The 22,238-nt window shown below is 39.2% G+C and overlaps 1 protein-coding gene across 1 annotated transcript in view; it reads right to left on the bottom strand.

The window, feature by feature from the left end:
* The window catches only part of akap12b (A kinase (PRKA) anchor protein 12b), a 71,743-nt gene extending 62,539 nt beyond the window's left edge, over positions 1-9,204 (bottom strand). The window contains exon 1 of the mRNA XM_036582007.1: positions 9,026-9,204. Within this exon, the coding sequence (XP_036437900.1) occupies positions 9,026-9,085 (60 nt within the window). The 5' untranslated portion in view covers positions 9,086-9,204. The remainder of the gene's footprint in view (positions 1-9,025) is intronic.
* Between the last annotated feature and the right edge of the window lie 13,034 nt (positions 9,205-22,238).

The following is a 22,238-nucleotide window of genomic DNA, read 5'->3' as shown; positions in this document are numbered from 1 at the left end:
ATAATCGCACTCCTTTGGGACAGAAGACATGCCAAGCCTCCTTCTCCATCTTATTTAGACAGATCCTTGAGGACAGACAGAATCTGACTCCCACCATTATAACCAGTGTTCAAATTACAGAGGGGTTTGGGGAGCATCTGACCACCTTAATTAAGACTTTAACCACTCCCAAACAAAGAAAAGGCAAAATGTGGGGTTGGTTCCTAAAAATTACATGGAATAAATAAATGTAATATTAAAGACTAAAATATGTTTGGCCAACCTTGCATGTTATATACTTTCAAATGCCTCACAGAGTGGGCCAAACCATTTCTTAACTGTTTACACTTGCCTCAAGCTTGACCACCTTATTACATGGGCATTTGTTGTGACGAGAAATAAAAGTTTTGCAAGTTTTTAGCGTAGCCATGCAATTTAAAATGCGCTATGCATTCGTTTGCACCCAGTTAGTGCATGTAGATGTTACTTTTGTAGAGTGGAAATGTAGGCTGGGATGCTAGCTACTTCTACTAGGGCTGCTTACTCCCTCATTTGGAGCTAAACTACTTTCTTGCCCATTTTGGTGCCACTTTTCTCCACAAAAACTATTGTTGTTACTGGTAAAAGGTAGCATTAGCAAAGAAAAGGCAGAATATGAAAGCATCTTGAACTAATTAAAATGCTCTATTAGTAGCTTACTAACACTCATAGCATGTAGCTGTAATGCTCAGTGGCTAGTTGGAGGTCTTAAAGGCTATGGGAAACTAAAGCCGCTGGTCTTCTGCTGACAGTAACCACAGTAAACACAAGAATATCATGCTAGTAAACTCAGACTGGTAAACTACATTCATTTTAAATTTGAAACAATTGTTTTTTAATGAAGGTGTGAACACTGGTTCCGATATATGTGTCGATGTGCAGCACAATGCCCCATTTAGCATTTTCTCATCACAATGTTAAATTAAAGCTATACTGAGACCACAAAAAGCCACAGTAGATCACATGTTGCTTGAATTTTACACAGAGAAAGGCAGCCACTCTTTTAAACGGATAAATGTTTTCAATGATTTGTTACCTCAGTTAACATTACAGCACTTCATATCATTCAGCTCGAAAACACAGAGTTTGTAAAGAGATAGTAAACTAATGCCAAGCCTGATAAATCATGATGAAAGTTTTACTTCATTACAAGTAGATTGTAAAATTACCTGTGCTATATGGCACATCCAGTGTAGGGTAGCCTTTAGTGTAAGTAAATAAGGCTATAAAACACTAGATTTACAGGCAGCCATGAGGGCTCACCGATGTTCAAATTAACCGAACACACTCAATACATCTTTATTTCACTAAAAATGAATAAGTTCTTATTTAAACTATTTCTTATTAGTTGTTATTTTATGTTTGCTAGCTATCTTAGACTGGCTAGAATTAGCTACCTAGAACTTTACTCACCAAAGAAAATAAAGTCACAGTATAAATGCTTACAGGCATTAAGAATCCACTCTGCTTTCTGAGAAAGTTTGTGCATTCAATATGCTCTCCTTATCACCCAGTACGCTTCTCTAGGACACGCAATGCAGCACAATAGCACACTATAGCACTATAGCAGTATTGCACTACAGACTAGGGGTGGCAATAAGATGATGTGTTGTAATTATTGTGATAAATTAAGGCAGAAAATACTTTTCTGAGTATATCATGGGTGTCGTCTAGAACTGAACAGCTGCATGTGTCACCAAGAAGACAGATTTAGGCAAATGATATAAACTGTAAACAACAACAAACAGTGTATGAACTGTATAAACTGTACAGTAACACATAGCTGATTAGATAGCAGCCCATTATGTCATGATCATAGTTTACTTTTACCAGTGTTTCATATATTGCATATTGTTGCTGCCCAAAAAAGAAGTATCTCCAAAATGGTGACCTTAAAGAAGAAGGTAAAAACCTTCTTTATATGATGAGATTTAAGACCAAGTAATTTTTTAGCATTTCTATTGGTCCATTCATCATGAAATTTTGACACAATGTACAGGACAGCTGCTCTGCTCAGATGGTGCAGAAAAATAAATATAGGAAAAAGACGGAGATACAGTTTTTGTTTTTGGACAGCGAAGATCTTGTTTCTTCCAACTATCTAAATATTGCGATACCTAGCAATTATCATGAAAATGCCTTCAAGCATCCTGATGTTACATTTTCACCACACAGCCCATCTTTACTGTTGACCTGTGTATTTTTCTCGCTTTCTTTCCTCTAGACACAGCTTAGCTCATGAAGAGGGCCCTATCTACCTGCTTCATCTAATGTTTTTTTTTTCTTTTTTCTCTCCTCCTCACTATGTGACTCCAACGTCAACAACAAACTGCACCCGCCTCCTCTCTCTCTCTCCTTCATTTTATCTCTCTCTCCCTCCCTTTCTCTCGTTTTGGGCCGTTGCACTCACGGCGCCCCTCTGCCTCAGGAGTTGTCCTCCAGCCCATCCTCAATGGGCCCTCTGTATTCCCCCTCTCCTCTCCTCTCCTCTCCTCTCCTGTCCTCCCTCTCGCTCTCTCTCTCCCCCTCTCTCGCTTCTCTTCTCCAGTCCATCCTTTATGACCCTCTTATCTGATTGCTAAGTCTTCCACACCAGCCGTCTCTCATTACACCTCTATACAAGGCTTTATACAGTTCTTTCTTACGCCATGTGTCTATATAAGCTTATAGAGGCTAATCACCTGTGAGTTTGGGTGCACATGTGTTGTCATCTGTGTGTCAACTATTTACAATAACAGGTGTTTAGATGCGTATTTGAGCCAATACATATGTATTGCTTTACTCTTGAATGAGGCCATGCTGCTAAAACAGCCCATTTTAAATGAACTGTTTCCAAGATTTGAGGTAAAACAGCATTTATGACAGAGAAGTATACAGCAAAACAGTATTTCAATTTAAACTACATATAAAACACAAAAACACATGTAGGTTCACAGATCATTTTGCATAGTAAGTAAAATTACTATATCTGTGTGGCTATACATCACGACCCTGGTTCCTGTCACCACCACTGTAAAGAAATAGGTGTCAGTAAGTTTCTCTACAATGAATCATTTCACATCAAATCCCTTTGAATGACTCTGTTTACATCTCAACAGCTGAAGTATGAAGAAATTTGGAAAAATGGGTTGAATTTCTCTTTCACATATATTTATATACATTTTATACATATATGTTAATGTAACTAGATTTTGTTCGAACTAATTTTTGGCCACATCTATTCTTCCATGCATCATGAAATGTTCACATAATGTAAAGAGCAGCCCATATTTTCAAAAGGTGTAAAATGTTTTAATAAAAAAGAAAATAGGTTCAGATTTGTGTGTATTTCCATTTATGCTTTTGAGTATGTGTGTGTGCAAGTGTTTGTGGCTTGGCTGGAGACAATCAAAGACTTGATAGCTCTCTGGCTAAAGGAATATCTCTTAGCATAGAATGGACCTAATGTGTGTGTGTGTGTGAAAGAGAGAGAGAGAGAGAGAGAGAGAGAGGTTTAGTAAGGGCAGAAAGAACAACATCTTCAGCCCTGTTGTTTTTGTAAGGTTTGAGTATCTCATAGGCTGAGCCACTTTTCCATCTGATCTGTTATGAGTGGAGTTTTTAGAGGGAGGAAAACTTGTGAAAGAGAGAGAGAACGTCTCTATCCATCCAACTTCTGACCCAGTTTTAGAGAGAGAGAAACATTGCTAAAATTCCTTCGTCGCCAGAGAGGATGTTTATCGACCACATCTCCAGTGGAGCGCCACACACAAACATGCACTCATATCACTCGCTCACTCTCTCTCTCACTCTCTCACTCTCTCACACACACACACAGTGCTGAAAGGCCTGCCTGTATAGCACCTTGTCAGACCACACCTGTTCAAGGGCAGCTGGAATAATATCACACCTCTAACTCCTGACATGCCATACAGCATTGTACCAGACTAAACTGCACTGAACCATCAGACAGAATCAGATCTGATTCTGGTTAGATCAGATTCAATGTAAACTACTGTGTTAAGGGAGAATTCTAGCGTTTTTTGTTATTTCTACATTCAGAGTGGTTTACATAAACTCTTCAGATGTCTGGTTCCTATCACTACCACTATCACTAAATTTGAGCAACAGGTTTCTACCAGCATCTACCAGAGCATTAAAGCACTAAAAAGAAACTGATTCTTCTCATTATAACATAAAAAGGCCACTTATTGGTATTTTGGTATTTTATTGGCTGCATTTTCTCCAATAACAAAAACTGTTCACAATTCTGACTCGGTTCATTTATTGTTATCAGAAAAATGCAACCAATAAAGTACTTATTTATGTTATAATGAGAAGAATCAGTTTCTTGTTAGTACATTAATGCTCTGGGAGATGCTGGTAGAAACCTGTTGCTTACTTTTAATACAGCAATGCAGGCTGAACTCGTCAATTTGACCCCAAAACATCATCATGGTTAAAAGAAAAAGCATGTAAATGTATTTAAACCTTCCCTTTAGCGTGAGAATAATATGTTATAGCACAAGAATATTTTATGAGAGGAAAACTGGTGAAAAGTATGAAAAATAACAGAACCAGAAATGCTACAAAGGCTGAGAAGCTCTGCCCCAAGAGTATAACATTTATATTATTACTATATTATAACACAGTAGAACAAATGGAGTTGAGTTTAAGGTTAAGGTTATAACAATACAACATGGACTCAAGTGTATCATATCATTGTATTGTGACTACTATGGTAGACTGTGACTAGTGTGTTAGCTTGGCTCTAACATATTAGCTTGAGGCTACAGCATTACATTGATAAACTATAAAGCACAACTTCTGTTACAAATATTGTACTTTTATAATGTTAAAGGCTCTAATAAACCGAAAATAGAATCATTTTTATACTAACATAAGGCACCTTTCCAGCCACTCCTTGTTTTCCACTGTATCAAAATATGTTAGAATCAAAACAACACTGTATAGTATGGAATTGTGAATTTTGAGAACGGTTACAACCCGCACAGATGGGATAAGGTGCCCTTGAGGCTGCTAAACAGTGTAGCACTGGGAAATTGCGAAAGACAGAAATAAACTGTCCAGCTACATTCTGCTACATTTCAATTACACAATATGTCAAAAAGGAGAATGTACAATAATCTCAGTGTTCAGGGTGAACCCCTTCCACCACAATACATTCTTTCAGTCTCGCTTCGCAAATGTTCATATCTGACATTCCAGCGGCAAAAACCACAGTGTTGCCAAAAACATCTCCTATGGTGGCGCCCCCTCACCCCTCCGAAAGATCCCTCAGAGAGTAAACATGAAAGAAATGAGAGGGGAAAAAATTTTCAACGTAAAAAGGCGTCTCTAGAGACAGATAAAGCAGCATACAGTAACGGGCCAAATGCTTTAAAACTGTTCTGAACGATTTCACAGAAAAACAGAAAGACACGTTTGACCTCATGGGCTGTTATCCAACAAAGCCATTACCTCAAGCAATCAATAAACACTATAACTTGAAATGGATGGAGATCAAAGATGTCAAAGAAGCCAACTGTTAACCTCATAAAGGCCTCAAATGAGTTTCAGCACAGGTGAAACATCTGTTACTTAAAACAGACACTTTTACATTATACAGGTGTTCTGGCATCATTGCACGTATGTAGGTGTGCACAGGTAAACATCAAAACCTTCTTGGCTTGATATGAGAACCAAATACCATCTAAACAGAGAACCTGTGCTCTGCTTGATCACCGCTACCTGAGCTATCCAACACCATTTGCCATGCAGGAGAAATGTTTTGCATTTATTTTCGACACACACCCTGCTGAATACAGTCTGTGGCTCTCACGTGACTCCCTCTGGCTTCCAGAACAAAGTTACTCAGGAGCTGCCTCTCCTCAAAAACATACATGAGGTTTGCCATTTACTATAATATATTGTTGATGTCAAATCGAAATGTTCTAGGATGAATGGACCAATAGAAATGATCCAAAATGACTTACTGTACTTTATTAAGTTACTTTAATATGCTTTAAAGTTAAGAGCGTTTATTCCTTTTCCTGTTAACATTTCAGTGATAGAAGATTTTCTTATGACAACCATGATACGCTGCAGTGTAACAATATCAAGTTACAGCAGCACTATGTCAGCGATGCTCTGGTTTGACAAAAAACATCAGTGTCACGCCCATATTAGGAACTATGCTATTTTTCTCTGGGAAAAATGAATGGTGCTTTTGAAAATCGCTGCTACTACATCCTGTGCTACAGACATGATACCAGCATGCTAAAACTTCTCCACACTGAATTGACATTGCATGAAAGTCTACTCTTCAACACTAATATATAACACTAGCCACTCAATTTGGCTTCTAACGCAACTTAATCACCACCTCTGATAAAGCTTGGTGTTTGCCGGTATTTTGGCAAAGTTGCCAGTCCTACGGTGTTAGTTTGGTGCACAGCACTATTAACTTGCTTATCTAGTAACATTCGGTGTGAAAAAATGTCTGTATAGCAAAATTGTTTACTACAGGGCGTGCTAGCAGTGATTTTTTGAAAATGTCATTCATTTTTAGCATGAATAGAACCAACCAACCAACAAATTCTCTACAATGAAAGTAGCAATTCAATGTGAAAATGAATATGGATTAAAATAACAATTTGGCTTATTATATTGTCGCTGGGTATCGTGTTTTGTGTGCTATAACTTATAGGAATAGTTGGGTGAAAAAACAAGTTTACACAATTTTGCACTTACCCCAGATTGCACTTACCCTAGATTTCCACATTTGTGGAATCCACATTTTGCTTTTTAGTTTGGAACTGGAGCTGTGAGGCTAAAGTTGCTAACACTACAACCCAATAGTCACCCAAATGTCCCAAATTGTTTCTGGGAAATGCATAATCAAACCTATCCTGAACACACTCAAACCACATGCAGGTTTTAATTAAGGTTGCATAGAGCTGTCTATGTGGTTCACTTTGTGTAAACGTTAAATTAACAACAGTTCTCTGTGTAGCGAAATGCTGTGGGCAGCCTTTAGAAACAACATGGTCTGCATTCACAAGCCACCTCTGGAGTGTTGATCTAGAAACAGTTTATGACAGTGACAATCATAAAAATGTAGGGATATATTCTAAGTTCAATCCTCTAATTTATGGCTGCTTTAGCCCTGGTGTTGTTTGAAATGGCTGCCCACATCAATGAAGTTTTATTCGTTTTTTAATGAACAAAACCTCAAGAGTCATACTGTGTCCTAAAACACTGTGCAACACTAATGTAGACCTGGACGCAGTGTGAGCATGCTGAGGGAATCTATGGTAATGTATTTTCACAGAAATTACTTCAACCATTTGGGTGACTATTGGGTTCTAGTGTTTGTTAGCAATGCAGACTCGCATCTCCAGTTCCAAACTAAAGGAGCAAAACCTCTTTACTCTAAACATGTCTTGGCTGATTGACTACATCTGTGGTAAGTGGGAAATTGTGTAAATATGAAAAATTGTTCGCCAAACCATTGCTTTAAATGTTTAGATGAAACGCCATTGCTGTAAAGCTTTGTCTCTCGGTGCAGACCAGCTCACCTGACAGTGAACTAACAAACAGATCATTTTGTCCTTTTCCTTCAAATTTTGCTTAACAAACTGAATCCCGTGCCGAAGCCTGGGTCAACACTCTGCAGAACAGTGCTACAGACTACTACAGTCAAAGACTAGTGCCATTTCTATTACACTGCACATAGCATCTGAGCAACATGTACTGTGTATAGTCAGAACACACAAGCATAGCCCAGGTGTCTACAGTCCAGCCGTGACCTCTCAATGCAGACTCTGCTCTCTGGGACACCTTCACAAATTTATTACCGCAGTCGGGCACCACTAGCCTGCAGGCTAAAAGCCATTAGCACAGCTCTAGCTCAAAAATCGTGATGCTCTAAACCAATGTATTTCGGGCACACTCGTGCACTGCAGTGACCACTTGAGTGTTTTTCTGCCCGAACACCCCATTTGAACCTCATGAAGGGCTTATTACTGAGCTAAAAGCTCAATCAGGTGTGTGAGAACAGAAACACTAAGCAGGGTTTAAGTCCAGGAGCATGACTGGGACACATTGCTGTAAGCTAGTGGCAGAACATCCAGAACATGCAGCAGATTAATGTAATAATCACCAAAATGAACTTTCTAAAACTGTAGTGAAAAAAAAGTGATGCACCTGAATACTTTCCACATACATAAAATACACCATGGCCAAAAGTTTGTGGACACCTGCTCATCCAACATTTTTTCTGAAATTGAGGGTGTTAATTGGGAGTTTGACCCCCCTTCGCTGCAGTAACAGCCTCTATTCATCTGGGAAGGCTTTACCCGATATGTTAAAACATTGCTGTCAAGATTTGATTGCATTCAGCCACAAGAGCATTAGTGAGGCCAGGTACTGATGTTGGATCATTAGTTCTGGATCAGAAACTCCACTCCAGCTCATCCCAAAGGTATTAGATGGAGCTCCATCACTCCAGAAAACACAGTTCCAGTGCTCCACAGTCCAATGTGGGGGGCTTTACACCCCTCTAGGTGAAGGTCGGCTGCTCCAGAGCATCCCATGTTATTGAGATTGCTTTTCTATAGAGGTTATAGAGGTTGGGGTGCAGAAGCTGAATTCACTAATGAGAGATACTTCTGGACATATAGTGTATTTTACCCATGTGGAAATAATGTTCACACCTGACTCAAGTAAATACAGTAAATATAGTGGATCACTTTCTGTCGATGCATCAGCGTGAAGTGTTTTTATATAAAGCCCTATATATTAAATGAATATGCAGTAGAGCTGGAACTTTTCACTGTCTAGCGTGGTGCACCTTACGTGCGCATCTGTATGTGCGCGTGCGTCTGACGCTGAAGCTTCCAGCATGCGTGCAAAACTGGAGAGCTCAGGTGGAGCACGCGCGGCTGCTTCTGACGCTAAAGCGCGTGCTGTCCTGCGTGTGCAGTTGATGTAGACAGTGCAGTGGAGGGCTCAGGGCTGACCGTACCTTCTCTTCGGCGTCCTCCACCTCCTCCCCGGGGCTCTGCGCGGATGTGCTCGCTCCCATCGCGACCGGAAATCAGGGCGAAACGATCAGAACAGAGAGATAAACAGTCGGAGAGGAAAAGACAGGAGCAGAGAGTCCAGCACGCGTCCCAACAGCGCCAAGCTCAGCAGGGTCGTCTGCCTTCTGGAGGGATGAAATGGCTGTGAGCACTTTTAGGAGAACACCCCCCCTCCTCCTTCTCCTCCTCCTCCTCCTGCAGACCCGCCCTGCTGCACTGAGAGCAACCTGCACAGAGAGAGAGAGAGAGAGAGAGAGAGAGAAGGAGAGAGATACAGAGAGACACAGAGAGAGAGAGAGAGAGAGAGAGAGAAGGAGAGAGATACAGAGAGACAGAGAGAGAGAGAGAGAGAGAGAGAGAGAGAGAGAGAGAGAGAGAGAGAGAGAGAGAGAGAGAGGAAGTTTTTTACTTCAGTAGGAGTTACAGTTAATAACCAGTACAGGGTGACGAAAAGTCAACAAGCCTAATTATTCAATAACTACAGGGACCTCAGTGCTAACTGGCTGAGCTACACTCTTAAAAAAGATGGTTCTTTAAAGGTTCTTTAGTAAAGAAAATGGTTCTATGTACCATGAACTCATGAACTCTAAAAATAAAACCCTTGCATGATTAAAGTGTTCTTCAGATTGATGGAGAATGTGTTGTATATGGTTCTATATGTCAGCTTGTAACACTAGTAAAACCCTTTCACGATGCATAGAACCCTTTAATCCTGCAAAAGGTTCTTTAAGAGTTCAAGGTGCTATATAGAACCATTTTCTTTACTAAAGAACCCTTAAAGAACCAGCTTTTTTAAAGAGTGTATTCTTAGGTTATTGAAGTGTGTAGTAAAACTGTGGGCCCACTGGTCAGTTATTTATTTATTTGTTTGTTTGTTTGTTATGTTCTGCTATAAACACACATGGTTTCCAGTAATCCCCTTTAAGTATGCCATTTAATCAATACTAAATCGATTTTTGTTTTTATTTGTCTATGTATTGATCTGTTTACCTACACTCTAAAAAGGGATGCGTCAAATAAAAACACACCTGCATCACCTGTTTAACACAGTTGTGTCATAATGTTTTCTGTTTGAACACATCCTGATTTGAGGGGTACGAGGTGGTGCCATGAAAAAATGACACAAACGATCCCGTTTCCACACTCTTTGGATTAATGTGACATCACTTAAGATTTCTACAGTAGCTATTTCCATTCCATCCATTTACACACTGTGAGAGCACTTCATGTCAAACAAATGAGTTCTGACAAGGACAGGAGAGGAGGTTCTGTACAATCACTTGTTTTCATTGGTCATGCTGAGATATAGTGCTCGTTTCCATAACTAGGGTTGCCAGATTCATGGTTACCCCACCAAATAGGACTAGTTTGAAAATTAGCAGATGTGTATAGCTGAATGTGTAATACAGGTATTATGATTTGTAGAAGTAGTAGCAGTAGTAGTATTTCTGCATTTCTTTGCCTATTTGACATCACACATAAACAGTAGTAGATATTTTTATTTTATATGGCAGGTGATTCAGATTCAACATTGGTTGTATTTTTTATCCCTCTTGCTGTGAGAGAGCAGAGCAGCTTGATACTCTGAAGAAGAACTGAGGAAATACCACATTAAGATGGGCAGCGGCCAAAAGCCCCGCAGAGTGGCTCTGTGGGCGAGAGTGGCAGTGATCACTCAGCCTTTGGCCTCCCTCACTGTCATTTTCTCTGGATTCCTTACACTAATTACAGAACCGTCCATTTATCATCCAACTTCACACAAGCCAGACTTCTGCAGCTCCACTAGAGAATAAACAAGTATAACAGAGCTCATCTCAGAGTTACAGACCACCAGACAGACAGACAGACAGACAGACAGAAGGACGGACGGACGGATGGATAGATAGATAGATAGATAATGATGTGCAAAGAATACAGAAAAATTGATAAACAATTTATAAACACCAACAAAAAACAAAAACAAAATACAAAAAACAAAAACATATTCATCATTCTTACAAAAAGACTTGTATTGGTAGGCAGCCAGACAGTCAGAGATGCAGATAGATAGATAGACAGACAGACAGATGGATCAAATCTGCAATATTCATGGTAAAGTCTACTATAAGCTGTGTATATAACATAATGCAGGACTGTATGCACATAACAGTGAGATGTTTTAGCTGGAATTGTGTGCAGGTGGACTAATGCTTTTGTGTCATTATTTGTTTATTATTGGTGGTTTAGTTTCATTGCTCTAGACTCAAAGTAGTTGCATCACTAAGCATCCACATTCTAATTCAGTATTTAGTTTATTTAATAAGCTGTGCATGCTGCACAAATTAAAATCATAAACTGAACTGACTGCAAGATGTGATTTGATGTTTTATGTTGTGTAGCTCAAAATAGCTTTCCACACTCAGAAGTCAAAGCCCTAAAATTAGCTCAAAGTGGCACAGAGATAGACAGTGTTGTCCTGAGAACATGAGTCATCTAATAAATCTGCTGTCTTCAATAATCTGAACGTTCTTCCACAAATTTAGTGGTGATTAAGGAGCTACAGAGAACACAGATTATTTACATAAGCAGTTAAACCTTCTAAAATACCATTCAAAATCATTCATACAGCTAGCTAGTCAGACACAAAGGACTTTTCATCTGATCTGAAATTCCTCATGATTAAATACTGACCTTCCTCTTCATCAACAGAACTCATCGGTGCAGCATCGTTGTGGATAGACAGACAGGCAGACAGACAGATAGATATATAGATAGATAGATAGACAGACAGATAGATAGATAGACAGACAGACAGACAGACAAAGATATATAGATAGAGAGATAGACAGACAGAGAAACAGATAGACAAGCAGATAGATAGACAGACAGATAGATAGATAGATAGATAGACAGACAGACAGACAGAAAGACTTGCTATAGAGTGGTTTATGTTCCACCTCAAAGTGAAGTTCTGCTATTCAATCAACAAACAACAGACTGCACACTGTGAAGCTGCCAGTGTTGTTGTTCTTCCCGAGTTTCATCAGCATATGTTTCGCTCAACAAGAGGGAAAACACGCAGGATCATGTGTACATGAATATCCAACAAGCCTACAGGGCCAAAAACAACCTGCACTTTAGACAATCAGACCACGTCTTTTTGTTTCTGCTGCTGGCAAATCGCCAACTCCTGAAACTAATAAATGGTTGGTAGGGACAGTATGGGTAGCTTAAGGCCACTGGCCAAAATCAGAGCCTCGGGACTGTTTTGAATGTGCTGACCAGGACATGTTCAAAACAGCAGCAGCCCATATGTACAAATGTGAATGAATATGCATCATCTTAGTGAACAACATCAGGAAATGTGTGGATGACAAAACTGCAAGAAAGATATGGACACTATCAAACCAACAACCATGAAGTAGCGTGAGGTTTCCAGCTAAAAGCCCATGACTGATTTCATGGATTTCATGGATTCAGAAATGGACAAAGACATTGATGATGAAGAAACTGTTCTTTAAACAATCCAGGAACTTCCGTACTTCAGTGAGGAGTTCCTTACGTACGAGTCATATTGCCTTGCCTTTGAATTTAGTGAAAAGATGGTGGTCCGGTGGTCTCTAAATCTCCTCTTGTCTGTGAACCACTGCCTGTTAAGCTCAATTAGCCTGCAGTCACTGACAAGAGTGGAATGTCAAAGAATATATATATATATATATATATATATATATTCTTTGACATTGTCAGGAGGAAAGCTAAAGATGGGAAGTTGTGTAAAACTATATGCTCTCTTATTGTCTGAAGGAGAGGGCAGTTGGGAAACTTTCTGGCAGGTCAAATCAAATGTCCTTGTGGGCCAACTTTGGGCTGCAGCCCCACTCTGGGCAGCTCAGAATTAGGGCAACAACCTGAATGCTGGCATCTAGTCTGCAAAACACAACTACTAACTGTAGATAGAGAGCCATTTCATCACCAGCTCAGGTCCAAGACACCCCAGGGTGTTCAGGCAATCACTGACCAAAAGAGCAAAGCCATCGCCATAACAACCACTGCTGCCTTCCTGCCAGAAGAACTCAACACCTTTTATGCCCTTTTTGAAAGCAACAATGAGGACAAAACCTGAAGAGTTCCAGATCCTCCTGATAGCCAGGAGCTGTCACAGTCCACAGATGATTACGAGTAAACACTCACAAAGCTGCTGGACCTGATAGCAAACCATGTGCTCAGAGTAGTACTGAGCGATCTATTGTCTTTACTGTTATACTGGCTTGGTGTCACACAACAATTCTGATTTTTAGAAACAGAAGTCTTTCAGCTAGAGTGACCATATTTTGGTTCCCAAAAAAGAGGACAGGAGGGCAGGGTAACTGTGAGGCCAACTGTAGAAAGCAAATGTCTTTTTGTCATGAAAGCAAAGCCCAATCTCAGACATTGTAGGCAATTTGGAAATCTGGACAGGACACATTTTTAGGTCCCAAAAAGAGGACATGTTCTGGAAAAAGAGAATGTATGGTCACCTTCTTTTAGTAGTCTTGCCATGTATGGCAAACACAGTGTATGCCATTTACAGGGTAAGTTATAGGGCTGGCCTGAACAGCAATTTACAGGCTTTGCATATTTGTTGATATTTCTGAATGAGTACCTGAGTCCTTGTTCTCAAAATCACTCTTAAAAACAATCCATTCACCAATATCTTCTTAGGTTTCTTCCCAAATTTGTTCTTGAGAAAAGTCCTAAGAAAAAGTCTACGTCAAATTCATGATGTGTTCTTAAACCTCAGAATTGTTCACACCTTTGTACTCTTGAGTGTGTGTAGATTCTGTTCTGACTGAGTTACATTTGAAGTGGTTTTTGGTCATCTGTGTGACATAACATATGCTTCCTTTTTGATCAATGTTTCACTCACACTGGCTGCACTAGACACGTCTTATGTCCGTATAAACATTGCTATGATTATAGCGGCCACCAAACATTGGTCCTGGAGAGGTTTGGCTGTCTTATTTAAGGTGGAAAAAAGGCATGAGGATACAAGAGCTCTGCACCTTTGGGTTTATCATATGATATAAAAGCACAAGGTGAATTATATTGTAACACTTTCACTGGCATCGGAGGAATTTTTAAGTTACACCCCTGACATCAAGGACAGCATGCTCGACTCAGACTCAGATCAATTTACCTAATGTTCTAACAGATATCATCTAATACTTTGATACATAGGATATAATTGTTCATTAACTTCAGTTCTCCATTCAACATCATCATTCCTCTTCAGCCTTGACAGCAAATGCCAGTCTACCATGCTAAGAGTGCACTATATATAGTACATCATCAATTTTGCAGATAATTTCTCAATTATAAGCCACATCACTGGCAATGATGAGCATTGTGTATGGACATCAACCTGTGTAATTGATAGGGTTGTTGATACAACTCTTTAAAACACAGGCTTATTATTCAGTTATTAATCCTAAGACAGAGCTCCTGAGTTGTGCAACCATCTGTGTTCGTTTGATCATCAGGAGATCGCAAGTTGGATCCCTGGTGATGTTACAGCCATCTGTAGCCAGGAGTCCAAGACAGCGCAATTAGCCTCGCTCACTCTGTCTCTGGTTGGGTAGGCTGGTCCTCCCTCTCCCTACCATGACTCAGTATGATGCTAGCCAGTGCAGGGGTCTGTCAGCTGACCTAACAGAACTGGCAGTTAGCATTCTCCTCCAAGCGTGTTCAGCTGTCCAATGATTTTGTATTTGTGGCAGTTGAAAAAGACACAGCAGCTAGCGCTGGTGGGGGAGGCCAAGCTAGTGGGTGGAATCTAACAGGACCAAAATGGGGAGGAAATTGGAAAAAGTGCCAAAAAAATCTTAAGACAACACTAAATTAATGAGAGTAGACAGGAACATGTTCATCAGTAGTCGAATTAGTGGAAAGAATCAGTAACTTCTGAAGTGAAGACATAAGTAAGCTCAACATCTCAGCTTCATCAAAAACAACAAATACACTTCCTAAGAAAGCTAGCCTTTGTAACCACATGCTCAAGAAACAGCTTCCCTGTCACACATACAGAACATTTGATGATAAGAAGTGTTTGAGGTAACTTCACACAGACTGGCAACACACTGTTTGACATTTGGCAGGTTGGCACTAGATTATGCAGACCCATAACATCACTGTAGGCTAGTCTTGGGCCATCAGGTTACTGTACTCTGCACATACTAACTCACTAGACCAAGTTCACCAATCTTATCCACAAAGTGCTGGTGTAGCTGCAGGTTTTCATTCCAACCAAGCAGCAGAACATCTCATTCAAGTATTCAGTTGTTTGAACAAACCAATAAACTTTATTAATCAAGTAGAATCACATCTATATGAACTTGTTCGCCATTCCATTCCAAAACCATGTGCGTTAACATGGAGTTGCCCTCTTTGCGATTACAACAGCCTCCACTCTTCTGGGAAAGCTTTCCACAAGATTTTGGGATGTGTCTGTTGGACTTTGTGCCCATTTAGTCAAAAGGGTATATATGAGTCCAGGCACTAATGTTGGATGAGAAGGCCTGGCTTGCAATTGAAGTGTCAGGGCTCTGTGCAGGCCACTGGAGTTCCTCATTTTGTGCACAGGGGCACAGCCATACTGGAACAGGAAAGTGCTTTAAACTGTTGCCACAAAGTTATAGAATATAATTGGCTAAAGCTATTGGTGTGGCTGAAACACCTGAACTCCACTTTTGGCCATTCAGTTTAGATAACACAGCTTATCTCACAGTATCTCTCCATCACATAATTCAATTTTGTTTATTCAACACTATCTGCAGACAGATCTTGTTCCAAAGCAGTTTTGCAGAAATATGGATGCAGCCCCTTTAGTGAGCGTCACTGAGGGATACAGTAGCAGACAATCTCCATTAAGAAGAAGCAAAGACTCAAATGAAGAGCCCATCGTTCTCTGGGTCACAATGAGGCTGTTAGGGTTTTCACCTCATCCCTGTAAAATTCCTAGATACTCAATCAGTGGCTTGAGCTTTTGCTGAATTCTGTGGATGTGTATCTATGCTCACGATGCTATCTGAGGTAGATAGATGTCAGTTCAGCTGCACTGCAGTGCTACTTAATGTCTAAACATGTCACCAGCAAGTGTCATCAAAACAAGTGTCCCTATACTGAGGGTAATCTCAACCAAAACAACTGTAAACAAATATTTTGACTGGATAAAAAGAAGCAGTTTAAACTTCACAAAAAATGCTAACTTTTGAAAATGTTTGGATTCTGGGACATTTTGTGTCCAGGATTTAAATTAAAATTTTCCTGGACAGATCCTGGATGGTCCAGAAAAATCCCAGATGTGTGGCAACCATAAGTGCTGTTAGGTAACAAGGTCAAGTTTACAAAGAGGGTTACACAGAAGTATTAGGATCAACAGAGGAAAGATCAGGGAGATAAATCAGTGACATATCTATAATCTGGCAGAAAAAGACAGATTTTGCACTTCACCTCATCTGCACCACTCACTTCACTGCACACTGTCACTGTCATCCAATTTCATTATGGATGTACTGCTATGTTGCAACTATTCTGGGCTTTTGACACTAATAGACTAACTTTACTAAAGACTAAACCTGAATTTCACTTGATAAGGTTTTGTAGTTAAAATGTAAAAAGACCATTTGTAATCACGAAAATAAATCACTAAAATAAATGCCATAGCTTTTTGGAAGGCTATCAAGCACTCTGGGATCATGGCAAAAGACATTAAATAAATAAATAAATAAATAATAAGCCACAAGTAATAGCATTTTCTGTTAACTTTGACTGACAAGGGAGAGCTTTTATGCGGACAATTTTCAGGCTCAAATCATCTCCAAAGGCTTCTGTAATCCCAGTTGGAGAAAGTTTGACCCCTTAAAATCCCAGGTTTATTACTTACTAAGGTTTATTATTCAGTAACTACACTGTATGCAATGCAAACTAGCTGAGCTATTCTTAGGTTATAGAAGTAAGTAATAAACACATGAAAAATCATTTAGAAAAACTCACTTTAGAACTTGATGGCAGCAACGCATCTCAAAAAAGTTGGGACAGGGCCATGTCTACCATTGTGCAGCATCCCCTCTTCTTACAGTCTGTGAACGTCTGGGAAGTGAGGGGACCAACTGCTGGAGTTTTGGGAGAGGACTGTTGACCTATTCTTGTCTGATGTAGGATTCAAGTTGCTTGGGTCTTCTTTGCTGGATTTTTCTTTTTATGATGTGCCAAATGTTTTTTATTGGTGAATGGTCTGAACTGCAGGACACGGCGTCCGGTGGTTTCAAATTTTGATTCATCTGACTGCAGAACAGTTTTCCATTTTGCCTCAGTCTATTTTAAATGAGCTTTGGCCCAGAGAAGATGGTGGTGTTTCTGGATTGTGTTAACATATGGCTTCTTCTTTGCATGATACAGCTTTAACTTGCATTTGTGGATTGCATGGTGAACTGTGTTCACAGACAGTGATTTCTGGAAGTGTTTCTGAGCCCAGGCAGTGATGTCTAGTACAGAATCATGCAGTGCCGCCTGAGGGCTCGAAGATCACAAGCACCCAATATTGACCATCGGCCTTGTTCCTTGCATACAGGGATTTCTCTCTGAATGTTTTGATGATATTGTGTACTGTAGATGGTGTTTTTATTTACATTTATTAACATTTTATACAGCGTGCCAATTTTTTTGGAATTTGCATTGTAAATATATTCTCTTGGTGTAAATAAAAATCACAAAAACACTTAGAATAAATAATGGTTTTTAATATTTGGGGCCAGATTTTAACCAGCTGCTGGTCTCCATACCTTCAGTTCACAATATCAAACACATCTCATCAAATCTCTTCAAAGTATATGAATATGTGTATTTAAATGTAATTTAATGTGAAATGTAAAAAAGGTTTCACAAGGCAAAGCTTAAAAGTTAAAAGACTGTCCAGACACACTTTGATTTGCCATTTTGTGTGTCCTCATGAAGCCTTAGTAGGCCACAATGCATCGGTACAATCTTTTAACTTTTTAAGCCATGTGTTAATAAATCTTTTGTATATGTCTGCAAAGACAGAGTGCCTTGAGTTGTTTTTGCTCTATATTTTATATTTTTGGGATGCACATGGATTCCTTTACCTTTACAACTCCTAAAAACATGAACACACATATCTTGTTCCAACCACGTCTCACAAATGCATTATTTTCATCATTTCAATTTAAAATAAATACCACAACAACTCTGTGTGGCCCCCACAGACCCCCATGAATTGTGGGTATACAGCAGCACCACTCAGCATGATGCTTTTGTGCTTGTGAAACACAGGAAGAGCTTGAGAAAATGAGGCATTGGAAAAGCTATGTGATTGAGCAGAGGAGAAGGGGTCAGTTGGTCAGCTAATTATGGGCAGCTATATTGAGACAGTGTGAAAAACATCCTGCAGGGGGTCTCTGCTGTTCTTTGAATGTTTAAGAAGGTAAAGTCTGGGAGAATTGTCCTCAGTCCCTGAAGAGACGAGTCACCAAAGGCCCTGAGAGCTTTTTCGTTTTCAATTAGTGATTCAGTTGCTGTGAGCAAACAGTCTGACACCCAGATCAGTCACTGTGACACGAGCACAGAACAACAGGCCTGTTGGTAGAATTACACTGACTGTGTCTCCGTTCAGGCTCTATACTATACTACACATGCTAGATTCATCCTAATGGACTACAACTCAAAAGACTGGAATGAATGTTTTCAACAATATAAGCCAGTTTGGTTGCAGATAAATGTATAAATTGATTCTAAAATGTGAGTCTAGTACAACTTCACAGAATTCATATCTAGCATTCATCAAAAAAGTGGAGATCAAGGCTCAAAGCATGTGACTAACAATTAGTGTAAACAGACATTTAAAAATCTAATCTATTGAAAAAATCTAAAAAAACACTTAAAAAAGATGGTTCTTCAAGAGTTCTTTAGGTTCTATATATGAACACTCAAAGAACCCTTTGCATGCTTAAATGGCTCTTTGCATGGAGAAATCGTTCTTCAGATAGACGGATAATGTGTTGTATTTGGTTCAATACGGCACCTTTTTGAAAGGGGCTCTGTATAGCACCAAAAAGGGTTCTTCTATAGTTGCAAGCTTAATATCATAACAGTGGAAGAACCGTTTTGGTAGAACATAGAACCCTTTTTGAAAAGCTTCTATATTGAACCATCTTCAGCACATTCTCCAACAATCTGAAGAACCCTTCAACCAAGCAAAATGTTTGAGTGTTTATGGTTCTACATAGAACCTACTAAAGAACCTTTAAAGAACCATCCTTTTTAAGAGTGCCTTTCGGTGAAAAATTTTGTAAATCCATGTTGTGTAGGTTATTGAACACCCCAGTCAAATTACATGTTCTATTGGTTTTCAACACATCCTCCACAGGAAACAAGTAAATACAGCATTTTCCTGTAAAGTTTAATACACAATTTTTAGAGTTTATAATTATAAAATTTGAAATGTTCCATAACTTTTGCATAACATTTTGTGACTTTACCCCAGTATGTTAATTTTAGTAAATAAACAGTGATTGTGCTTTAAAATGTGCAGAAATGTGTTCAGTGTACACTCTCAAAAAAGATGGTTCTTCAAAGGTTCTTTAGTAAAGACAATGGTTCAGTATAGAACCTTGAACACTCCATCCATCCATCCATCCATCATCTAAACCGCTTATACCTTGAACACTCAAAGCACCATTTTCAAGATTGAATGGTTCTTTGCATGGTGAAGTAGTTCTTCAGACTGATGGAGGACGTGTTGTATATGGTTCTATATAGAACCTTTTTGAAAATGGTTCTATATAGCTCCAAAAAGGATTCCGCTATTTTTTACAATGGCAAGCTTGTAACAATAGAAGAACCATTGTCTCCACTAAAGAACCCTTATAGAACCATCTTTTTTTTTTTAAGAGTGTAGAGGATGTACTAATATGTTCACTTAGAAAATAAACAAAGCATGTAATTTGACCATGAGAGCCACAACTCCTGCATACGACTGTGAAATAAAGACTGTTAATATGGTGGGTGATCCCAAACTTTTGAACCATACAGTATGTACTATCTACACCACATATTTCATTATCTACAGTATACGCTAATGTTTTGCATTAAATTGAAAGGACTCATTACTGCGCTGTACCTCACATGATTCGATCACTACACATCATTCGAAAGCTATAACCTAACTAACAATGTAACTTCTTAATGTAATCCTTAGAATATTGTAAAAAGCCTAAAGCAAAGAATGCTGCATGGAAAGATTTCTAACTCATGTAGTTTTAAAAATGTGTGACTGCAGCTTCTTCTGTGTATGGCAGCCTGTGAGAGACATGTTCCACTTTTTTCAGCAGCTTTTGCTACAGATGGTACATTGTCACTTCTTCTTTTCATTACCAAAATCAAAGCCTTAAGTATCAGCCAATATTGATCTGATAACTCTAAGCTTTAATATGAGCTGTTTTAACTAAGGCATTTCACTTAAGATGAGCATCTCACTCTACACTCTACTAACCCCACAGGCAGAACTGCACAGCTAACATCACATCACACAGTGTAAGTGAGAGCATCTTCAGAATACGTTTGGGTTGGATTGGACCAGATTAACTCCTTTTATCACTTCCAATATCCAATCCAGGTTTTCTGCTGATATCAGCCCCATTCTGATACCCACTGACATGACGTCATCTGTTGTTCTAGTACATCATCTGCGTAGTAACAGTCCACTACAGTCTGTTTCATTTCCTTGTGTTTTTGTTTTTTGCTTGCGTACAAAGATTGGTACTCAGTTTAAGATTTTCCCTCATTAATTACTCATTAATGCGATATTAGATCAATGCTTGAGTATCAGGTTTTTTTGTTTAAACAATTTTCTATGTAAAATGTGCAAACTGCACCAAAAGTAATCTATCAGAGCATGTCAGGTCTTCTATATTTACAATACATGCAAACTACAATTATATATATGTATTTATAATGCTGCAACATAGTTGTATGCAAAAGTTTGAACACTGCAGCGAGAAGTTATCATCTCCTCAACAAAACATGTCATTTCACCAGGGGTGCCCAAACTTTTGCATTCAACTGCAACTGTACTGTCCCAGCAGTACAGGATCTACAGTGTTTATATTATTCTGTCTAAGCAGTTCTCCCTCAACACTAGAAAAACACAACCTTCACTTCACACGCCGTTCTCTTACAAACAGACGCGTACAAGCAGCACTAACACAATACTGAATGGAATTCCTCTTCCTCGTGTTTGTGTGCTGTGCTGTATTTACAGTCAGGATAACAGTAAGATGGCGTGGAATGTCAGAAATAACACCAGCATGCAGGAACATGCAACACGTGCAGATAACACACACACAAACAAAGACACACACACACACACACACACACACACACTCCAGTGACTGACAGTAGTTCACTCCATCTATATAGAACCTTTTTGAAAATGGATCTTAACAGCACCATAAAGCGCTCTTCAGTTGTTACAGACTTGACATTATAACAATAGCAGAGCCCTTTTTGATTTTCCAGAACCATCTAGAGCACTCTGCAATCTGAAGAATGCTTTAATGATGCAAAGGGTTCTTTGAGTGTTCATAGTTCTAAATACTTTATATACTTTACTAAAGAACCCCTGAAGCATCTTTAAGAGTGTATCATTACTGAGTCAGGAGGAATAAAACATTACAATATGATGTGCTGCTGTAAGTAAAGTGAGCTGCTGTAAAGCCTGAAATAATTATTTAGAAGTCAGAGATGTTGGGTCAGATTTCACGGGACTTTTTCGGACGCCACACGTCTTTACATGTTAAACTCACACGCAAAAAGAAGGTCTGACTCGATGTTAAGGTCTCAAATGCATAATCCATTCACTTACATCCTCAAACTACACTCTTTCAGCGGGTTCACTATCATCAGATCATTTGCTTGGGGAAGAGGTACAAAGCACAACCCAGCTTACAAAATGTTCTTCTGTATGTTGTGTGAATATTTTAACTGTGTGCAGAAGTGAGTCCTCTGTGGCGGATGTGTTAACTTAGTTTCACTTAGAAACACTTAACAAAACGTGTGATTTGATCAGGGTCACCCAAACCTTTGAATTTAACTGTTTTTATTATACTTTTAACTGCGTAAGAT

Source organism: Colossoma macropomum, unplaced genomic scaffold (assembly GCF_904425465.1).
Source record: "Colossoma macropomum unplaced genomic scaffold, Colossoma_macropomum, whole genome shotgun sequence".
Taxonomy (NCBI): domain Eukaryota; kingdom Metazoa; phylum Chordata; class Actinopteri; order Characiformes; family Serrasalmidae; genus Colossoma; species Colossoma macropomum.
This window is presented reverse-complemented; position numbering and strand designations above follow the sequence as displayed.